This window comes from Vulpes lagopus, chromosome 9, assembly GCF_018345385.1.
Source record: "Vulpes lagopus strain Blue_001 chromosome 9, ASM1834538v1, whole genome shotgun sequence".
In the NCBI taxonomy this organism is placed as follows: Eukaryota; Metazoa; Chordata; class Mammalia; order Carnivora; family Canidae; genus Vulpes; species Vulpes lagopus.
In genome coordinates, this window is record NC_054832.1 from 19,273,415 (window position 1) to 19,297,658 (window position 24,244).

The 24,244-nt window shown below is 41.1% G+C and overlaps 1 protein-coding gene across 1 annotated transcript in view; it reads right to left on the reverse strand.

The window, feature by feature from the left end:
- DEPTOR (DEP domain containing MTOR interacting protein) overlaps nt 1-24,244 on the reverse strand; it is a 134,235-nt gene that overhangs the window by 17,217 nt on the left and 92,774 nt on the right. Inside the window, exons 7-8 of the mRNA XM_041768454.1 lie at nt 19,575-19,645; nt 17,763-17,867 (exon numbers count right to left, since the gene is read on the reverse strand). Of these exons, the coding sequence (XP_041624388.1) occupies nt 17,763-17,867; nt 19,575-19,645 (176 nt within the window). The remainder of the gene's footprint in view (nt 1-17,762; nt 17,868-19,574; nt 19,646-24,244) is intronic.

A 24,244-nucleotide genomic window follows, 5' to 3' on the forward strand; every position in this document is an offset into this window, starting at 1 on the left:
CTATTTCTCTGTATATATCCTCTCTCCACAAGATCAGAAGCTCCTGACAAGATTGACTTCAGATTCTCCACAGAGTCTGAGACACCTAAGCTGCGTTCCACACATAGGCCTGTAGCCCAGGATTCCAGAGTACACAGACATGGGGACCCCTTGGAACTCCGCTTCTTCTGACCTGAGCTAAGGTAGGAGATACTCTTGACACCTCTGAGCCTACAAAGATATGGCGTGTGCATGGTCTTGATTACTCTGGCTCTGTGGAGTGATATTTGACCCCATCAACTCCAGCTATGGGTACATACACGTGGCTCCCCTGCCCAGAACTCGGTTCAGTTAGGGTAGCATGGTCGCACGGTGGACACCCAGCTAGTCACATGTAGCCGGAACAAAGGGAGTTTTTTCATTTGAGGTGCTGAGGGGCTCTGGGGCCATCCTAATGCAGATCTCTGGCTTTCCCCAGCCCAGCAAGAGAGCCTCATTTAACACCTTGCTTTATGAACTTTTCATTTGTTAGCACAAACTTCTGCCAAATATGGGTGCTATCCAGGTCTAGGTATGAAGGGGGGAGCAGTAAACATTTTCTCCTCATCAGAGAAACATCCATCTTTTAAAAACTAAAGACTCAAAGTATATTTGATTTAAAAACCAAGTGAGGGACACCTGGGTGGCTCAGTGACTGAATGTCTGTCTTTGGCTCAGGTTATGATCCCAGGGTCCTGGGATCGAGTCCCACATCAGGCTTCTTGCAAGGAGCCTGCTTGTCCCTCTGCCTGTGTCTCTGCCTCTCTCTGTGTGTCTCTCGTGAATAAACAAATAAAATCTTTAAAAAAAAAAAAAAAGCGATTGACCTCCACCAGCCTTAAACTTTCCTTGGGACAGTATGCAGTCTATCTTCCTTTTCTTCTAAAAAGCCTCTGCTGTTCAAAAAGAACAAGACACAGTGCATGCAGTCTTCCCAGGGTACAAGGCCACAGCTGTTGACTGGCATCCTCACCATCAAATGGGGCTGAAACCCCATCCTGAAATTCCATTCCTAGGAATAACTGCGCTGGCAGTTGGGGGATGCTGGGTTTCTTGACTGCCACATGGCACCGCTGTAATAATTCACGGAAGCTAAGAAGTCAGCATGAGAAGTAAGCACTCGCAAACAGTATTATTGAGGTTTATGGGCCGCTTCTTGGCTTGTTTTGCTTTGGGCAACTTCTGCTATCAAGTGGAGCTAATACATTTCTAAATGTGCTTGTGACTGATACACTGCAAGGCAATAATACCTCAAGACCAGAGGGGATCCCTGGGTGGCGCAGCGGTTTGGCGCCTGCCTTTGGCCCAGGGCGCGATCCTGGAGACCCGGGATCGAATCCCACGTCGGGCTCCCGGTGCATGGAGCCTGCTTCTCTCCCTCTGCCTATGTCTCTGCCTCTCTCTCTCTCTCTGTGACTATAATAAATAAATAAAAATTAAAAAAAAAAAAAAAAAAAAAAAAAGACCCAAAGTACACCATCCAAATGCCTTCACAGTGAATTTCAGAAACAAACTATGGGGTGATGTCTTCCCTTTGAATTTCAGACATAAAATCAGGGCAGCCCCTTATCCAACAATATGAAGGGATTATGCAGCACAATATACATCTTTTGTGAAGCCTGGATGACCGTTCTCACTTTTGGCTGCTGCACATTTAAGTCACCTGAGCATTTCCAAAAAGCGCCAATATCTGAACCTCACCCCAGACCAACTGTGTCTGTATCGTTGGATAATTCTGAGGAATTTCCCAGGTGATTCCAATGTACAGTGAGGCCGGAGAAACACTGGTCTGGGCATTATTTCAAAGATCTTTGTGTTCTTGCTTATGCTTGTTCTAAACAAGAGGATTATATGCAAATCCAGTTCCCCCAAATGGAATCCATGGCACATGAAGAGCTCCAATTTACCTTTCACTTTGCCCTGAACAACTTGCTTGAGTCTTGATTTTCTTACGTAATTTAGAATACATGCTTACTTCTATTTCAGGGAGTTGTGAGAATACAAGGGACTATTGTTATAATAACAATTATTATTAAAAATAGTTGACTATGAAATAAACTCAAATGGCTCAAATTCATATTAGTTACTAAAATGGCATGATGGTAGAGGTGGGCTGAAGGAGGGATGGGAATAATATAAATTGGGTGTTGGTGGGCCAAGCATCGAAGTTGTTCCATCACACACATTTATCAGCATGATCAGATCCTATTTCTGGTTTTCTCACTCAACCTTGGGAGAGCTACTTCATTTAGGTGGGCCTTACTTTCCTTACCTATAAAATGGGAAGGTTAGACTGGGAGATTCTTATCCTGGGGTCTATGAATAAGTTTTAGACAATCCGTGAATGACACTAAACTGTGTGCATTTCTCTCTCTCTCTCTCTCATTATGTCTCTGTCTCTGTCTTTCACCGTCTCTCACACACAGATATACCCCTTTTTTTTCTGGGAAGAGGGTTCCTAGCTGTTACTGAACTATCAAAGAGGCATATGATCCCAGGATAATGTTAATAATCAGCAGAATCTTTCCAGCTCTAAGTTTCTGATTACTGATAGAGAAAATAATACCTACCATTGGTGTTGGAAATTCAACAGGCATTTATACAATGTTGAATTTCAAACACATTTCATCTCTAAAGATACTCAATGAAAATCCTGGATAAGAGCCAAGAATAAAAAGTAAATCAACAAGCATTAATCATATAATCACAATGGCTTTTGTCACCTCGCAGAAGTCAAACTAATTTGAACATGATATCAAGTCACAAAAAAACCCCATAAGACCTGCACTGGCCTAGAGAGGTCCTGGGGCCAGAGCATTGTCAGGTCTCTGCCAGACCAGAGGTTCTCCAGATCCTGCACTCTGGTTCCACAGTGGCAAATATGTATTTGCATGGTGGCTGGAGGACAGATGGGGTAGAAAATAAAGAGTTAGGGCAGAGAGAGAGGACTCTAAAATATGGGACTTAGCCAGAACAAGCACTTGAACCAGTGTCCGACAAAACACAGAATAAGGAAAAACCAGAGACTAAAGCCCCGAGTAGAATAATGTGCCTAATGATGCCTGGTACACATTTTGCTTGAGGCTATCTATTATCACATCATCAGGATCTACACTTGCTATCATGAGACACCCGGGTTCATGCTTTTGGGCTTCCTGCAAACAGAAAATACTCATTCAGGAGCCCTGCTCAAATGCTGACTATCATACTAACATCAACATCTTAAAGGTCAACAGATTTGGGCTGTTCAAATCTTTGGGATACAGAAAGTTCAGAAAGCAGGATGTATTTTTTTTTTCTAGTCCCCAAAGCTCAGCCCTTTCACTTTTAAACATTTTAGTGATTTAAATTTCTTACTTTGCAAGAATGCCATCTATCAGGATCATGGTCCTGGAGGACACAGCTATGCAATAAGAACCTATGCAGAATGGTCCCAAATACAATATGATGCTTCTGCCCATAGGATCACCTCAACCCCTATGTTATTAGGGGTGTTTCTGGCTTCTATCTTCTCTTGATATAACCAGTTCCACATGTATACAATAATGACTCCAAAGCATACGATCTAGATCCAGGCATCTCTGAATTTACATGCAAGTCTGAACCTTAGTTAGGCAAAATTCTTAACTCCCCCAAGCCTCATGTTTTTTCCCCTAGCTGTAAAAATGGAGATAATACCTCTGTCCCAGGACAGAAGTGATTATAAATGACAGGACAGAGATAATACACCTAGCATGGTGCCTAGCTTGTAATGTCACTCAACAAATACTGCTCTATTTTATCTTAGAACTGTTTTCACTTGTTCTGCAAGGGTGGGACATGTGCCCAAAAATGTTAAATGGGAAATCTATCTTCTTATGCAAATATTTTCAGTGCTGTCTGCCTCTATATCTGACTGAAATTATATATTGTCTAGACATCCACTGACATGCTCACATTCTTTTAAAAAATAAAAAAGATACCAACTTTGTACCAGGCAAGATGCTAGGGATTTTCACGTGAATTATCTTGTTGTTGCTGGTCTGTAGTACATTTCATATTTGTCTGTCTACCTTAGAATATAATGATGAGGCTTTGGGAATCAATTTCCAAGGATTTATTTAATATCTTAGAAATAGTAAGGCTTGAATAAATGGAATCCTATTGACTGAGATTTCTTTTTTTTTTTTTTTTTTTTTTTTTTTTTTTTTTTTTTAAATTTTTTATTTATTTATGATAGTCACAGAGAGAGAGAGAGAGGCAGAGACACAGGCGGAGGGAGAAGCAGGCTCCATGCACCGGGAGCCTGATGTGGGATTCGATCCCGGGTCTCCAGGATCGCGCCCTAGGCCAAAGGCAGGCGCCAAACCGCTGCGCCACCCAGGGATCCTTGACTGAGATTTCTAAATAAATTCTGAGCACCCATTAGGTATCATGTGGTGTGGTAAGTGCTAGAATGAAATCCCACTGGCTACCTGCTACTCTAACAAGCCTTTTTATTCTAGTAAATCAGAGACAGGGCCGAGATCAAAGTTTCCACTGTCCTTGGCCACAGAAATTAATTTATTGACTCAACAAACATTTATTAGGCACATAGTAGAAAAAGAGTTAGATGCCATCCCTGCACTCATAGAACATGTATGAGGGTTAAGAGAAGACAAATATACATCTGTGAAGAAAAGAAATAGGGAAGGAGAAAAGAGAGAAATAAGGGGCTCGGGCAGATACTGCAGGCTTCATCCAACCTACCTCATCCCAACCTCTCTTTTTCTTGCCCTATAAAAGTTGGTGAATGTAATATTCAAATCCTCGGTGCCCTTGGGAATGACCATATGACATAATTCCAACCAATGAGATGTGGATGTGAAGATGCTACAAAGACTTCCCATCTCACAGATAAGGTGAGGCATAAAAGCTAAGGAGGGATCCTGTGACAAGCCATGAGAAGAGAATTTTAGAAGAAGGAACAGTAAGCCCCAAAGCTCATGGAGAGAAAGCAATCACCGGTTTGAGGAACTAAAAGGTGAGAATGGAGGAGAGCAAGAGGGGAGAGGGTGGGAGGTAAGAATTGAAAGACAGGTGGGGTCAGATCATGTGGGATTGCCAAGGCCACGGTAAGGCTTTTAGATTTTATGCTAAAAGTAACTCAGACGCAATGAGGGATCTCAAGCAAGAGAGTGGCGGAACCAGATTTCCTTTGGTTGCTAAATAGGCGACAGATGATAAGATTGCAAGGAAGGAGACCAATGAGCACCACAGAAGTCCTGGTGAGAGATAACAGGGGTTTGGATTTGGGGAAATGAAGACAGGTATATTTGAGATACATTTTGGAAGTGTCTTGAATGGGAGGAAGAGGAGAAAAACAATCATGCCTCCTAGGTTTCTGGCCCAAGCAATTGGGTGAATGGTAATGGCATTTACTGAGATGGAAGAGACTGGAGGAGGAAGAGTAATGTGCGAAACAAAGCATTCAATCAACTCAACATCCATCCTTCCTGCTTCAATGATATATAACCCTCCGCCAAACGGATGTTTTCCCATTTTGTTCTCCCTCATTTTACGTTCTCTCACACGCTCTCCCTCGAGAACCATAAGCTGTAACTGTAATACCAACAACACTTGATTTCATCTGGCAGAAGAAGAAAAGTAGTGGGTGGAATTAAGAGACTCTTAAACTAAAGGCAAACTGACAGCTCAGCACATGACTTTATAGTGTTCATCACGGAATTCTGAAAATGAGTGAAATGTGCAAACCTACAAAAATTTGTATCTGAGACCCTAAGTCTTGCATCCAGCAATATTCCTACCAAACACACACATATATCACAGTTTATAATTAAGTATTTGTGTGAATTATTAACATCTCCCTTGACCGAAAGCTCCATGAGGACAGGGACCTCACTGGCTTTGCTTACCACTGGATCCCCATAGGGTACTATATATAGTAGGTGCTCAATAAATATTTCTTGAAGGATGTTTGTGCAGCTTTTCCTGGTCAGTTACAGAAACCATTAGTTGTCCCCCAATACCCATTGCCCCCTCCTTTTTTATTAATAGAACCTCCATTTTTTCCTGGACACATGGCAACTATATTAATTTTCAAATAACATATATTAATTACCATAACAAATACTAAAAACAGGATGGTTTAAAACAACAGAAATTCATTGTCTCATAGTTCTGGAGTCTAGAGGTATGAAATTAAGGTATCCGTGAAGTCATGTTCTCTCTGATGGCTCTAGGGGGAATCCTTCCTTGCATCTTCTAGCTTCTGGTAGTTGCTGGCAATCCTCGGCATTCACTGGTTTATAGATGCATCATCCAGCCACACGGATGTCTTCTCCATGTGTGTCTTTACTCTGTCTTTCTTTTGTGCATATCAATCTCTATTTCCAAATTTCTCCTTCTAATAAGAACACCAATCATGGAGTAGGGTCCAACCTAATGACTTCATCTTAACCTGATTACTTCTGTCAAGACTCTATTTCCAAATAGGATCACATTATCAGGTACTGGGGATTCGGACTTCAATGTATCTTTTTGGGAGGACACAATTCAATCCATAATAGTCACTCAGAATAAATAACATTTCCCAGATTTCCTTGTATCTAAGTGTGGCTATGGGATGCAAACAGAAGTAATGTAAAGGACTTCCAGGAAGAATCTTTAAAGGAGTAATAGTGTCCTTCTCCTTCCCTTCTTCCTTTATGGATAGCTGAAATGGAAACCTCGTGGTTCAAGTTCCAGCAGCCATCCTAAATCTTAAAGTGACCTTGGCAATGGAAACTGGGCAATGTGAAAATACAAAATAGGGATCAGAGACCACAGAGACACATCTTAGCCCTGGATTGCCTTCCTTCCAGCTTGTACGTGACAAGGAAATACTAGTCTTAACCACTGTTTGGAAGGATTTTATGTCACTCATAAAGGAACCTAATAGTCATGATCTATAACTCCAAACTGTGGAACCTTCTGTAAGTCACACACCAGTGGAGACAGTTAAGACAGTATTATATATATCTTTACTCTTCCAGATACTTGGATTAGTCATGGAAGAATTCAGGAGCATGGCTCTGGAAAGAGATGTCCAGCCTTGGTTGGGATAGTTTTTAATTTCTTTTAGGTACAGGTGAATCTTGCGGGGAGTGGGGGAGTAGGGGAGGGATCGCTGACTTTACACCTAGAGGCAGTCTTAGGGTTATCTGCTATTGAGGAGTCCTTCAGAAGGTTGACAGGATTTGGCTTCACATAATTATTCACGTGTGACCCAGAAAAATACAATGATCACCTAATATACTGAGGTTGAAGGGGTCTCAAGGTTTTCACTTCTCAGGGCTTGCCCTTCCTTCTGTCTTCAGGGATATAGCACAAAGAAAGCCAGTATTAGAGCCCACTGTGGATCAACTTAGGGACAGCTCAGGATTATACCAATACCTTTCTAAAAGTTGACATCTCTTTGATTTTGTAAAAGATTACTTTTTCAACAGTTGTGAATAAAAGCATTTATTTCAACTTAGTGTGAAATACGTTTAGCAACAAGCAAAAACACAGATAAGAGTATAGCAATCAGTGGGGCTGGGACTTGATGTAACACCAGTAGTCGCAGACTCTAAGATGCACACTCTAACAGCTCTGAAATCGGGTCCCATCTTACGATCAATGCTTCTTATATTTGATGAAATATGTCAGATGACCCTCACTCAATGTCTACTCTGTGACAGCTCTGGGCTTGATACTTCATACATATTTTCTTATCTGTCCCCACACTTATGCCATGAAGCAATTATCATTGCCATTTTAGGATGAGAAATTGGCATTTCTAAGAAAGTGAGCAAATCGCACTAGCATGCTGCAATATGGCAAGAACATATGATTACATAGACCATGTTCCCCATGATACCCCATTTCAGCTACTGTTTTGCTACTTTGTGTTACATGTTTATAAATATTGAAGCAAAGATGAGCCAGAAGACTGAGAATAACACAGTAACTGGAACAAGCAATATGATAACTGACACCCACAAACATTCATTGAGTGCTTAGTATGGCCAGCTACTGTGCTAGGACACATTCCATTTCCTGACTTGACACTATTGTAAATGTCATTGTAAAGGTGAAGAACTTGAGGTTTAGGTTAGAGTTGAAGTAGTTATCCTGCATCCTATAGAGGTGGTGAAGGTAGGACTCAAACACCTGATGTCTGACACGTAAGCCTGGCTCTTCATCATATGACCCAGCTCCAGGCACACACTGGAAACTTGAGCCCTCAGGGAACATGGGATGGGCCACAAGATAAGGAATGACATGGTTCAGATGAAAGGAAGGAGAATGACTGACCAAGGTAAGTCAGATACACTTCTGGGAGATTCTAAAAGTGAGGGAACTAGGGGTTCTTGTAATAAGGTCCCTGGACAAAACCAGTGAGAAAGGACGTATATCCTCAGTATGGCCGCAGCTTTCTAGAAGAGCACAGGAGCAGAAACATCTGGGAAATGAGACGAGCAGACAGGATTTGTGGGTCACAAGGCAAAGGGCAATGTAGATTGGAAAGTCAGGGCTCAGGGAACTGGAGGCATTTCCAGACCTGGAAGCCTGATCCCGCTCGACACCTCTTAGAGGTGCCCGCACAATCACACCGTAAGGAAGAGGGAAGGCTAGCATGCCCCCCTCACCAACCCTGTGAGGAAGACCCCACATCTTTCCTCATTTACAAGATGAGAAAAAGGCCCAGAGAAATGAAATAATTTGCCAAACATTGCAGAGACATGAGGCATGCAGCCAGGATTCTGTTTGACTTTAAAACCTAAACTAATTTCTGGTGACAGAAATCATATAACAGTGGTTGCCTTTGGTGGGAGGGGATTGACTGGAAGGAGGCATGAAGGAACTTTCTGATTGCTAGAAATGTTCTGTGTCCTGAAGGTAGTTACATAGGTGTGTACATTTGACAAAGTTTATCAAACCATACACTTAAAAGCTACATATTTGGTTGTATGACCATCATGACTCCATTTAAGACAGTTTTATAAAGCCCTTGAGCTTCCTTCTCTAACTCATGCGTTCTCGCTAGGGGTGACTTAGTCCCCAAAGAGGGAAAAACTACTCCAAAAAGGGTGTGAAAAAAATCTTCCTCTTTTTATGTATAAAGCACACACACACACACACACACACACACACACACAGAGAGAGAGAGAGAGAGAGAGAGAGAGAGAGAGAGAGAGAGAGTACGTAAACGGGAATATGGTATAGCTGTATCATCCAAATTCTATGATATGGGTGATTAGGGGGAAAATATCTTTAAAAGATTCCTTAAGGGAAAGATAATAACAAGTGACTTGAGAAACATTCTGCCCTAACTCATTGTACCCCTCCTTCCAAAATTCTCTTCACACTGCAGTCTAGTAGTCATGGCTCCCAGTCTTGTCTTTCAAGGAACCATGGTACTTTTCTGGGTTTCTTCTACATGTAATAAACCGTTGTGTGTGTGTGTGTGTGTGTGTGTGTGTGTGTGTGTAAAACAACACACATGAACAAACTGCAACCATGTACCTCTACACACATGTGCACGCAATACACACACACACACACACACACACACACATACACAAAGCATACAGATACACAAAGCATACAGATACACTCAAGCTCAGTTGACTTCTAACCATTCTTTAGATCTCAGCTCAAGTATTTTTCCTGGGGGAAGTGCTCCCTATCATTTTCTCCAGTGTCCTACAAAAATTAGAAACTCCAGTCCTTTGCTTCATAGCTCTCATCTGTTTAAAATTATATATTTAAGAGTGGAGAAATCATGCACACCTAATGATGAGCAAAGGGACACTAAACCTACTGCTTTGCTGTCAAGTAATGGACAACATAGCCAGAGGCATAGCACAGTACATAAGGCATCACCTTTTATTCCCACACATGACTTTCCTGAACTCAACTGGCAAAGAACTACACTGAATACAGCTAACAGAATACATTTTTTTAAATCTATGTTGACCATTAGCCCATAGATTGCTACTTCAATGCCCAAACCGTCTTGGTTAAATTAATTAGGAACTTCAGATGGTTTGCCCAACCTGGCCTCTGTTGGTTCAGAGGGGAAAGTCCATGAAATACACAGATTTGTTGCTATGAGAAGGAAAGCCCAAAAAAGCAGGCTTTTACTTTTTTCCTCCATATAAGAAGTAGGAATTTTTGAAAGGCGTAAGAAAAGAGAACACAATGACCACTAATGCCTTACTCTGACTCAGATAGTTCTGTTTCTATATAAACACGCAAAGAAACAAACAAAGAAAAGAGGCCCCATAAGTCCACATCCATCAATTCATCACAGCAGGAAACAAGAGAAGAAGCCAGGAGTCTTGAAATCCCTCCCGAGTGTTGGCACGGGTTACAGAAAAACTTGAATACTGTTTCTCACAGGATTTAATTATTCCCACAGAAAAAAAAAAAAAAAGAAGAAAGAAACTTTCCAGAAAAGAGCAAGGATATCTTTTGTTCCTTATTTGTAAATATGGCTCAAATTTCTTCACAGTGTGAAAGCTAAATGGTTTGCTCTGACAAGTATTTGATTAAACAGAAGTGAATATTCTGCATATCTCACTTGGGTGACCCTCTAAGATCTAGTGCTGACCCAAGTGAGAGGTTGGTGCCAAGAACAAAATTATTTATTTGATCTTCAAGCCAACACAGGTGAACATGTGACTGCCCTAACAATTCATTTTGAATTAAATACAAATTCTTTCCACAAGAGACATCAAAGGTCATGCATCCATGTGTCGTTTATAGGAGTTTAAGGTTTTATTGGGATATATCATCTATTGAGCTCTGTCTCATGGGTTTGTATTTTATGAAATAATGCAGTAGGAAGCCTTAGTAGGGTTTTGGGGAAGAGAGACCAGGTTTGAATCTAGTTCTGACATTTATAGACTGGGTGACTTTGAGAAAGAGATTAACTGGGTCTCAGTTTCCTCATTTGTGAAGTCGGAAGAACACTTCCCTCCCACCTTCAAAAGCTGTAAGAACAATTAAAGTGAGAATGCATATGACATGTGCGGGACACAAGGCAGGTGTTCAAGGTAAATTCCTCAGCCTTTCTATGGAAGCACAGATTCATTGGATCATTCAAGCAATTTGTTTCCAGCACTTACTAAATGCCAGGAATTGTGCTAAGTACTAGGAATATAGTAGTTAAGACAGACAAGGTCCCTACAGTTTTGGAGCTACTAGAGACAGATAGATAAAGATATATGAACTATTATCAGATTCTGATAAATGCTATGTCTTGAAAACATAAGACAGGGTAATGTGATAAAGAGTAACTGGAGGAAGATAAGGAGATATCACAGGGCATTTAAGAAAGCCTCCTCTGAAAAACTGAACTTTAAACTAAGTAAGAGTTGAACTACAACAGTAGAGCCAGTCATCTAACCTTAGGCAGGAAGACTTGGTATTTGGGAGGGACAGATGCAAGGCCAATGGAGCAATAAGCAAAACAGAGTAGGAAATAATGTTATTTTCATCAGGGTCCAGATCATGGACACCGTAGTCCACCGGAAGGCGTCTGGACCTTATTCTCATTGTAATGGGAATCCATTAGAGGATTTTAAGTGCCAGAGTCACTTGATTAGATTTATTTGAGGGCAGACACAGATACAAGCATGATATATTTGTGAAATGTAAAAATTTTGTCCTGTCTATAGTGGAGGACAGCTACTAGAAGATGACATAAAATAAAGTTACGATAGACAATGTGGTCCAGAAATGGGTTTCAACTTGATGTGATTTTTTTTTTAAATAAAAAGGATGTCATTCAAGGTTGTGACATGAAGCCTTGTTTAAGTGATAGTCATTAGACTATAGCCTATAGCCTTGTGGAAGATACTTTATTTCTCTTCGAAGTAGAAGAAAAGAGGTAAGAAATAGAATTGTTCCTCCTGGAAGAGTTTCTTCCTCCAGGATTTCCATATTAAGATGCTGACATTAAATGGCCTTAGGTACAGAAAGGTCCTAGTGTGGTTCAAGGTCAGGCACGCAGAAGATAGTCAGTAAATTAGAGCTCCTTCTCTTCTTTCCTCTTCCCCCCTTGGCCTTGAAATGAACCATAGTCTATTGCTATGGAATTCCTAAAGGATGAGTGAAGAGTTGCCAAAGAGAAAATGTAACAAACAACCTCTTCTACCAATGCACTGAATGGTTGGCTAAACTTTCGAGGATTCCCGTATTTCATGCTCCACTCTAGAGTTGTAATGCCCAGGGACAAGCCCTCTAAGCCAAAGGTTTACAGGTTTCATTTTTTAAGCAAAAGAACCATCAAAAGAAAAACTGCTCCAAACTCAAAGATGCTAGATCAAGTGAGAATTTTAATGACTCTACAGCTGTTGTTTTGCAGGCACGGGAGCGAGGAGGATGGGATGAGGCAAAACAGCAAACTTATTCGAAAAGATGCAACTAATTGTTCTCTTTTTTTTCTTATGAGAGCCTTGATTCAGATAAAACTAAAAATAAGGTTACAGTTTGGGGCCTCTTGTAACATCCGTTTCCTTTTAGGTCTCTGGGAACAAACATTTTCCTACTGCGTGGGGAGCAGGTTGTTGGAAGGGAAGGGGAGAAACAGACTAAAGGCAAATGTTTCAAACACGCTTGAGATCACGTAAGAGTCTAATAATTGACCAAAGCATCTAAAACTCTGTTCCATTTACAACTGAAATGGAATAGAAGGGAAGGGAGAAGAAATGTGTGGGAAATATCAGAAAGGGAGACAGAACATAAAGACTCCTAACTCTGGGAAACGAACTAGGGGTGGTGGAAGGGGAGGAGGGCGGGGGGTGGGGGTGAATGGGTGACGGGCACTGAGGGGGGCACTTGACGGGATGAGCAATGGGTGTTATTCTGTATGTTGGCAAAATGAACACCAATAAAAAATAAATTTATTATTAAAAAAAAAGAAAAAATCCAAAAAAAAAAAAACAAAAACAAAAACAAAAAAAACAACTGAGGTCAGGCTGGAAGCCCCCCTGCTCTGCACATTCATATATGCTCCCTGCCCTGCATCTCAGCAATCCCACCCTGCAGCCTCGCTGCCTGAGCCAGGCCCACCTGCCTCAGTCAGCCTGCAGAGAGGCAGGCATGAGAGCTCAGTGGCCCAGGCACAAAGGTCCCAGATTTCTCTACTACAGTCCTGAAAAGAATTGGGGTAGACCTTGTCACTCTCTCGAAGGACCTTGGAAGGTCTTCAAGATGTTCTGGAGAAGTAAACTTTAATACAAGTATGAGGGGCATCTGGGTGGCTCAGTAGATTAAGCATCTGCCTTCAGCTCAGGTCATGAATCCCGAGGTCCTTGGACGAGTCCCACATCGGGCTCCCTGCTCAGTGGGGAGTCTGCTTCTCCCTCCGCCTGCCACTCCCCCTGCTTGTGCTCTCTCTTTCTCTCAAATAAATAAATAAATAAAATCTCAAAATAAAATACAAATATGAAGGTCTCCTCTCATTATGGATTCAGGATGCCATTTAGGGATGCCTGGGTATCTCAGTGATTGAGCATCTGCCTTCAGCACAAGTCATGATCCCGAAGTCCTGGGATCAAGTCCCACACTGGGCTCCCAGCAGGGAGCCTGCTCCTCCCTCTGCCTATGTCTCTGCTTCTCTCTGTGTCTCTTATGAATAAATCAATGAAATTAAAAAAAAAAAAAAAAGGATGCCATTTAAACCAGGTAAGGAGCTCTCCTTTGGGTCTCGGAAGGTCTAGAAGTGTTAACGGGGGGAAAGACAGCCTTCAATTCCTTCAGTCTGAGGTCTGTCATATCCATATGCTGGTGGCCCACATCTTAAAACTTTCCAATCCCCATAAAAAGGTGAAATAAGAGAGAGAAATGGTACGCATGAGAAACGCAGCTACAAAATGATCTCTGCCTTGCCAAGTAAAGTAATGAAATTCAGCAGCCAGAGTCACAAAGGCTCAGGCACAAGGCTCTATCCACATCGGAAAGCAAGAGAAAACCAGGACCATGACTCGAGGGGTCAGCCTGGTGTTCCACAGAGACAGTTAATCTGAAGACAAAATGAGGCACTCTACACCGTTCTGGGGAAGCTCTTGCCAGTCAGAGGTGCTAAAAGGTGGCTTCTGGCCAGAATTTTGGATCATTTCTACCCCTCTTCTCCAACCAAGCAGGTCAATCATTGTCCAGGTCAGCAGGTAAACTCCCATGGGGTGGCTTCCCTGCTCCCACCTCCCAGAGCATCACACAAGCAGACACACTGCCCTGAGTTTTCCTGGACAAGGGCAAAGGACGACAGCAACGTGACAGGTCAGTGGAAACAAGCCTCTAGGACTGGATTATACAAATGGATTTTTATGTAAGTGGAGTCATTCCAGGGCAAATAGATATGGTAAAATAGGAAATAATCCAGTGTTCTCTATGAGAAAATGATGTACTATGTAATTTAAATGAATATACACAGTTAAATTATTTGGAAAGGCATGGTATTCTCTTTTTTGTTCAACCAGCAATACAATTCAAAACTCTCTCTTTCTGTATTCATCCCAATAGAGTTTGACCAAAAGCAGCTTCTTTGAACATTTTTATATTTTAAGAGAGACAGCAGAGCAGGGGTAGAGGGACAGAGGGAGAGTGAGAGAGAGAATCTTAAGCAGACTCCATGCTCAGCGCAGAGCTTGACGTGGGGCTCGATCTCATGACCTAAGCCGAAAGCAAAAGTAGGATGCTTAACTGATTGAGCCACCCAGGCATCCCTCTTTGAATAGATTTAATGCTATCTCTTAACAAATATAAGACTCCATTTGAGTGTTTCTATTAAATGATAAGATGTGGTGTTAGGCAATTTTTTTAATATGCTAATGCATTCCCTGAACTTCCAAAAGGGGGTAAAGCATGCAACAGTTTAAAACAGTTTTGATCACAGGGGTGTTTGGGTGGCTCAGTCGGTTGAGTGTCCAACTTTTCATTTCAGCTCAGGTCATGATCTCAGGGTTGTGAGATTGAGTCTCCGATCTGGGTGTGGAACCTGTTTAAGATTCTCTCTCTTTCTCCCTCTGCCTGCTTCCCACTGCTCTTGGGTATGGGTGCACATTCTCTCTCTTAAATTAAATAGATAGATGATAGTTAGATAGATAAATAGATGGATGGATAGATAGATAGATAGATAGATAGATAGATAAAACAATTTTGATCACAGAACCTTAGGTCAGGATATTGTGCTGGACTAGAGGGCTGTATAATAATACAACTTTGGAAATATTGCTCTAATAAATTCTGTACTGCTGAGGCACCTAAGTGGCTTAGTCAGCTAAGTGTCTGTCTACAGCTCAAGTCATGGTCCCAGGGTCCTGGGATCAAGTCCCAAGTCAGGCTTCCTGCTCAGCAAGGAGTCTGCTTTTCCCTCTTTTGCCTCTTCCCTGGCTTGTGTGCTCTCGCTCACTCTGTATCTCAATTAAATAAATAAAATATTTTTTTAAAATTCTGTACTGCTCCAAAACATATGAAAACCATTGTACATCCCTTGAGAAAATGAGAATATGAACCATATGAAGTAGTAGCTTATGAAATTGAAAAGAATATATCAGGTCACCCACCCATCAGGGTACATACATTAGGGAGTTAATTAACTGATTGACTGACAATGCCTAGAAAAATTTATTCATGTTCATCAATAGAGAGAGACTACAATCAATTACATGGCCAAGCAAAACAAGGTCTTTAGCTACAGTGTAAATCCATCGCTTTCCCCAAAGCAAACATGCTTTAAGTCAAAGCCCCATGTGAGTGAGTGTATGCTCAGCAGTGAAGACCTCTGCCAAAAATAATTCATACTAGGTGCTTTACTGTGGAAATAAAATATAAAACTCTCCCCCCAGCCAAGAGTTCCATTAGAAAATGACAAATTCAGCCTCAGCACAGATACAAATGCTTGCCCTGTATGCTCCTGGCCAACTTTCCTGCTCTGAGCTTCTTTGGTGCAGTGCCTGCTGCAGACTGAGGGGATAGCAAGAGCCTGCCACCCAGACGGACCTGGCCAACAAGGCTTCTGCCTGTTGGCCAGAGCTCCTGACCTGGTGAGCCTGTCCCTCCCTGCATGATGAGGTGTTCAAATCAGGCTGCAGAGTCAATCCCTACTCCTACAGCACCGATTACCCAGACTGGCTGGAATCTGTGCTCTGTGTACCCTGAGCTGGTCTCTGCCGCCCACCTTTCTTTTCCAGTGGGTACATCAGTGCCAGGTGGTAAGTGCTGGAAATCAGTGCTGTGAAGATCCAAGTCATGCCCAGTGTCTTCCTGGTTTGCTGGGCCAGGGAAAGGACTGAAGGGAGACTGGGAGAGTGTTGAAGAAATGAACAGAGGAATGATCTGTAGCTTTCAAGACTTATGCATCCTCCCACAACTGAGATAATCAAGGCATGAGTGTCCTCTGGGGAATGTTTTACAGATGACAGAACAAAACTGGGCTAGGTAAAGGTGTTTTTCTTCTTTTTTAAAAAAGATTTTACTTATTGGAGAGAGAGATTTTGAGAAGGAGAGGTAGAGAGAATTGGAAGCAGACTCCACACTGAGCACAGAGCCTGATGTGGGGCTCAATCTCACATCCACAAGATCACAACCTGAGCGAAAATCAAGAGTCAGATACTTAAATGACTGAGACACCCAGGGGCCCCAAGTAAGGGTGTTTTGAAGCAGAAAACTAATGCTCTCACCATCCTCTTCTATGATATTTCTGTATAAATAAAAACAATGCGACAGATAGTGACTACACTTACCCAGGTGAGCCTTAAGTAATCTATAGAATTGTCAAATCAGTATGCTGTACACTGGAACTCACATAACATTGTTAATTATACTTCGATTTAAAAAGCTTTAAAAAACCAATATATACATAGACATATACACATATGTCTGTCTGTCTGTATATGTGTATACATACTATAAGAAGTCTAGAAGAATATAAATCAAAACATGAACAGGACTATGCTTTACTGTATGTCAATTATACCCCAATAAAGCTGTTCAAAGTTAATGTTAATTATGGTTATCTCTGAGCTATGAAAGATTATAGGCAATTATAATTTTTTTTTCTGCTGGTCTGTATTTCCTACATTTTCTTGACTCTCTATACATTACTTTAATACCATTCAACTTTTTTGATGTTTGTGTCGTTTGCACGGTATAAAGTGTTTTCACATATTTAATCCATAAAACAGCAGAAGGAAATATGATTATTGTTTGAAAGAGGACAAAATGGGCTCTGAGATAGTTATAGGACTCGTTCAAAGCCATAAAGCTAGTAATTAGCAGAACCAAAACAGGAATCCAGATCTCCTCTTCCAAATTCCATGACTTCTGTTTTCTTTTGCTCACTACTTGCTATCTCACATGGTCTAAGCATGCTCCACGAGCTGCATAAATCCCCCTGGAATATACTTTGTATAGAACTAAAGCAGAAGAGTTGTCATATAAGACTTGAGCAAAAAGCAAATATTTTATGTTCAAACTCAGTACTAGTTAAGGGGAGAGATGAGAAAAACTAAGGGAGGGCTGGAGACCAATGAGGCCCCGTCAGAGTGACAGGAAACCTTTTCTTCTTGGTCACTGCGTCACACGCTCTTGGCTTCATTTCAACCCTCTTCAGAAAGGGAAAAGGAAACTTGACCAAAATGGGACCAAAACACTCAAGGAGAGAAAGTCCAGGTGGCAGAAAACAATGAAATGAGACTAGAGTTATTTAGACATGATTCAATTGGAGATACCTTCATTCCTGCCGCCGCCGCTGGGCCACTGGGATCCACGGCCTGGATGTGGCACGGCTTACTTCCCCGCACCACAAAGCCCCAACCAACAGCGTCACCAACAATCTGGAGAGGAAAACCACAATTAGCAATCGGCAGACGGTCTCTGGCAATTTGCCTGTCCTTCCAAGAGAAAGAAAACCCGTCCAGGATTAAGTGCATGCCCTGATATTTCTCTTCCCTGTTCCACCTGGACCTGGGAGGGAGGGAGGGAGAACAGAGCACTTTGCTTCTATCACAAACACAAGCACATCTTTGCAGCAAAGGTGGTCAAGAAATAGCAGTTTGGCAGAAAGATCATCTCTTTCTTAGGCCGCTATGCAATTTAATATCAGACTCAAATGGAAAGTTTAGAAGATCATGAAAACATTGTTGAAATTTCTCTCCAGACTCAATTTTGGTTCCAAGTTTATTCTTTTTCCCTGGATCCAGATGATACTTTCTCGGTGATCTTGCTACATCCTTAAAGTTCAAAGTAACCATTTCAATTACTAACAGTGAGAAATATGAAGAGTTTTGGCTTTGTTGAAACACAATTTTCTCTACCAAGAAAAATAAGTGAATAAGTACACGAAGTTCACAGTTTACAAGTAGGTGCTGTTGAAAAGTGGTTTGGAACTAGAGGGTGCCTTTTCCTATGGAATCATTAGAATTGACAATTACATTCCCTGGGCAGTTCCCAGACATGTCTTCAATACATGCCCCATTAAGGAGGGGATGTGATGTGATGAGCACTGGGTGTTACACTATAAGTTGGCAAATTGAATTTAAATTAAAAGATAGTAATAAAAAATATACAAACCCCAACTGAAATACAGAAGACACACATTTACAATTATTAGCAATGCTGGCATTTACTTTTAAAACCAAAAAGAAATACTTAGAAATATAATCAACTGTTTCTTGGATGCTCAAGATGGAGGCAAGGTGGGAAAGCAAATGCAATTTTTGTGACCATTCTCAAAAAAGATGTTTAGGACCTTCATTGGCTTTAGGCTTTGCTGGTATTATACTTAATTTCACTTCCAAAAGTATAGTTTACCTTTTCCTCTGAAACAGACATATTTCTGATGCTTTTTTCATATTGACTGGCTATGGCTGGGCCCATCCTATTCTAACTCTTCAGTGCCCAGAATGTGGAGCAGTCCTTGGCAAATATTTGCAGCCTGAATGAGTGGGGCAAGATTTATTTTTGTCCCTGAGGTAATAAAACACAAGTTAGAAGATTGAAGGAAGAGAAGTGCTTTCAAGAGCATGTTGATGTGGTTTTGTGTAGAGACTGAGAGAAGCAGGCAGGGGAAGGAGAGTGCTCCAAAATCCAGTGCTTGAATAACTCAAGACAAGCTCATTATTGTCAAAAGCACCATTCCTTATGGTAGAGCAGATTATCCCACGGTTTTCTTTTTTCCCCTAAAGACTCCTCTAATGTCTTAAATGATTTTGGGGATTAACTATAACACAGAAGGAATTATTGGCATTATTTGCACTGCCATTTGCCTTAAAGTCTACGATTATATCATACTAAGTATAATGGAAATCTTTTCTTAAGGGCACATCAAAAGGAGTTTAAAATGCTGTATTAATCATAAATCACATCAAGCCCTAATACATTTTCGTGCCCAAGGGTCAAGAAAATCTACTATTATAATAATTCGAAAAACAAAAGGAAAATTAGAAAGTTTTCAATTCTATCCCTAAGCTACACACTAATACACTGACATGTTGACATGACACAGAAAAGGAGCATGAGAAAAACCCAAATGATGAGCCTACCGTGAACGTCTTCCTTGCATACGGAGCTCCGGGAGTCAGGAGTTCCTCAGAAGTTACAGGTCTCTTCAACACTGTAAGACAGACACAAGGTCAAGGTGCAAATCCTTCTGCCTGTTTGTTCATTCATATAGCGGATATTTACTAAATGCCTCATATGTGACTGTCAGTGAAGAAGCATGGCCAAGATCCCTGCCTCACGATGTATATTCTAGCCGAATACAGCCAGAAAATATTAACAAACATGAACAACCCTAAGCCTAATTTACAGAGCTATGGGAAGAAGAAATGGCACAGGGTGAAGGGAAGCCAGAGTGTCAGGGGTGGGGCCAAGGAGTGGGTTGACATTTTTCTATAAAGAAAAGGGTTTCAAGTGCTCATATTTCTTTTTTATTTTTGGATCCTGATATGTATTCAACAGGATAAGGTAAAGAGAGAGACCTGACTCTAGTGGTCTGATAGCCATGTTTCAAGAGCTAACCTCACACGACACACCATCCACATCCCACTTGTGGAAGCTTTACTTGTTTCCTTATCAGTATCCCGGACTATATGGACACACTGCCTCTGGCCCTAAGGAATAGGCTAGAGAAATGTTATGCATATTCAGCATGTGCTAGGCACTATGCTAGGTGCTCTAAATATATTATCTCATTTAGCCATCACAAAAGCTATTTAGCTAGGTTTCTCACTGTCCCTATTTTATTAGTGAGAAACCAGAAGCTTCAAAAAGTCAAAGAGCTTTGTACAACATCTCACCCCTAATGGGTAGCAAAATCTGGATTCAAACTCAGGCATTTGATGCCAGTGCCTATCAGCCACTGTGCTACATGGTTTCCCTCCCATGCTACTCCCTCTCTGTGAGTAGAACAGACTCAAAATCTCCAGAAGGTAGTGGTGAGTTGTTCTAAGACATTTGTTCTTATCAGCTTGCTGATGCTGCCCACCAAAATGGCAAAGACAGCAGCCAATTCCTGACCTGCTGGCTGCCTAAAAACCTGCCAATACTGTGGTCCCTCCTTATCTGTAGGGAATACATTTCCAAGACCCCCTGAAGTGGGTGCCTGAAGCCACAGGTGGTACTGAAACCTATAGATACTATGTTTTTTTTCGTATGCATGCATATATATATGATAAAGTTTAATACATAAATGAGTCACAGTAAGAGATTAATACCAATAACTAGAATAAAACATCAATAAATAGAATAGTTTTAAGAATATTTTGTAATAAAAGTTATATGAAGTGGTCTCTCTCAAAAGATCTTATTGTCCTGTACTCACCCTTCCTGTGATGAAGTGAGATGATAAAATGCCTATATGAGGAGACACATTGAGGAGACACAGGCATTATGACAGAGTGTTAGGCCACTACTGAGCTTCTGATGCTATGTTGGAATGAGGATCATCTGCTTCCAGGTTGCATTTGACCTGGGTCACTGACACCCCAGAAAGGGAAAAGGGGGACCACTGTAATGAACTTCTCCATCCATCCTATGCTAAGAACTAGAGGGGGACTGCTACGGCCATCCAGAGAAGCCAGCAAATGGGGGGAGCTAGGGAGCCTCCCAACCCAGTTGTATGGAGATCATGAACTTGGTTGTCACAAAGAAACTTGAGTGGGCAAGGCCAGGCCCCTAACCTGGCAAAGTGCCAGCCTCCAATTCCTTTTGCTGGCAGTATTCAGATGTCAGAGGTCAGTACTGGAACAAGAGTGCAGCAGAAAAAGAAAAGGCAGCATAGGGTAAGATCTAGGTGATCCACCAGGTAGCTTGTCCCCAACACTTTCCTTTAAAGGCAATGAAGTGCTTCTCGTTGAGATGACAGGTAGCTAGGATGATGACTTTTGCTTTCAGGAATCTCATAAAAGAGAACATGCATTTGTGTTGCCCCCAAAAGAGGGAGTAGACTAAGTATCAAGAAAAGAACCTCTCAGATGAATAGGAGCTAAGAGAAGAGTTCCATGGTTGAGGACTGAAGCCCTTTTAATTCTCTATCAGACAATCCCCTCCCTACTCCCCATAACCATTCCTGGGTGTATGAATTTGGATATAGAAATCACATTGCACCATAATATTTGACAATAATACTGACCACTTCTTTTAATGCACATTCTCTTTCTTTTTTTGAGAGATGCCTGCCATATAAAATTATATTAGTTTGAGGTTACAGCATAATGATTCAATATATGCATGTATTTTGTGAAATGATCACCACAATAAATCCAGTTAACATCCTATTAACTCACATAGTTACAACTTGTTTTTCTTATGATAAGAACTCTTAAGATTTTTCTTTGCAACTTTGAAATACGCAATACAGTATTATTAACTATAGTGACCATGCTGTACATTACATCCTGGGACTTATTTATTTTATAATGGGAAGTTTGTACTGTTTGACCACCTTTACTCATTCTTCTGGCCACATCCAATCTGTTCTCTGTAAATGCGAGTTTGGTTTTTTTCTCTTTTCATTCCACATATAAGTGAGACCACATGCTTGTCTTTTTGTTTGACTTATTTCACATAGCATAACGCTCTCAAAATCCATCCATGTTGTTGCAAGTGGAAAGATCTCCTTCTTTATGGTCAGATAATAATAAAAATATTCCATTATGTATATATAACTCATCTTCTTTATCTATTCATCTATCCATGGATCCTTAGGTTGTTTCTACGTCTTGGCTATTGTGAATAAAGCCATGACAAATGTGGTGGTGTGAATAGCATTTCAAGTTTGTGTTCTCCTACCTTTGGATAAATACCCAGAAGTGGAATTGCTGGATTATATGATGGTTCTGTTTTTAGGTTTTTGAGGAAGCCCAACTAATTTCCACAGTGGCTGCACCAATTTGTACTCCCACCAACAGTGCACAAGGCCTCCTTTTTCTCCACATCCTTGTCAACACATTATTTTTTGTCTTTTTGACAACAGCCATTCTAAGAGGTGTGAGATAATATCTCATCATGGTTTTGAATCACACTGTACTGTAATATTTGACCGCCATACTGATAAAATAATTATAAATTAAAATATTTATTTTAATACACTCTTTCTTCTGTTGAAAAATATAAAAATCATGAAGCCCACAGAATTATCCTTTAGCTTTCTCTTTTTGTGTCCTTCAGAAGCTATTTAATCATCCAAGGACACTAATCATGCTAATATTTGTAGCTTTTTTTTTTTTTTTTTGGTCTGGCTTAGGACATTTATTCACAGTACTAAAAATATATCCAGATGTAAATATAATGATTAATTTTAAGTCCCTTACTGAGAAGGCCTACTTATCTGCTTGAGGAAAAAAAAAAATCACACATGAGCTCACCGCCCTCTGGAAACCCTCCCACAAGAGTGAGGGAGAAGCTTGTCAGAATATGGGTAAGACCTAGGATTTACAAACCACGATTAAGACAATTGAGGCAACCACAGTTGAGACCCAAAAAAGGCAACCTGACCTTTCCTTGATGCCTGCTTATCAGCAAACTTTTCCCTTTGAGCCTATAGGCAAGGAGAAAGAGGAAAGGATGCAAAACCCACCTCAGTAAAGGTGGATGCGTAGCTCATTTACATAATTAACACTTTGTTCTTTTTCTACCATTGTATGCAATCAAAAGAAGGAAAGTGGCTTTAGCATAGCTGGCCCTTTCCTAACACTGCACCCTCCTGCTTCTAACTTTAGGGACACCTGTCAGATTTCCATCGGGGCTTCAAAGAGCCTATTTCTAAGAATACAGTTCTCCTTTCTCATTCTACCTTAACAGCAGTGTTCCATGAATTGAAAAACCCAGTTGCATATGGGCTCAATGATTTTCCAGCTAGAGTCAGTGTGGAAGCAAGTTTCTTCATTCATATGTTGAGGTTATGATTTTATTCTTCCAGCTAAACCTCCAGAAGGTAGCAGAAAAATGTTAAAATAAGTGAAATACCCACTTTCCTAGATAACGGCCTTAAATAATAATTTTCTCTTAAAGCCCTTTGAACATCTATTTGCCCTTAGTCTCACTAGCATGTTCCCCCCACAGAGAGATGATATTTTCACCAAGGGAAGGAGTCACAACCTTTCATCTTTGTATCCCCAAGTGCAGTGAGGAGGGAACAGCATAAGCCAAAGGAACAAAGCCCCTTCCCTGAAGGTGATAGACTAGACTAAGGGTGGACAGAGCACTAAATGAAGGGAGTTGAGGGTGTTTTCAAAGCAATCATTATTTTTATGATGGACCATGCAATCGAATCTTGGGAGAGGTAGGTAAGGAGCAGTGAGGGCTAGTAGGATCTGTGAGTGATGAGTTCCCACAGGCTGAAGAATTGATTGGGTCAAGGAAGAACTGTTTCTAAGCACAAGCTCATCAACAGTCTTTGTGCCTAGCCTTTTTGTTTTGTTTGTTTGTTTGTTTTTTGTTTTTTGTTTTTGTTTTTGTTTTTAATGTAAAGGCCACAGAGGTTGATTAGGAGGATTTGAAACTGCAAGGCACCAAGATTCAATTTCAGAGAGAGTTGGGTTTGCACAGATCTGTGCCTCTTCTTTGGGAGATATGGGAACCCAAAAGGTCTTTGCACCTGCTCAATCCCTCTTCAGAACTGAGGGGCTTCTGCCAGTTGCTAACTGCTGATACCTTCAACTGTCTTTGGAACCACCTCTGAAGAGAGCTGCCTTACCTAAGGTCATGCCCT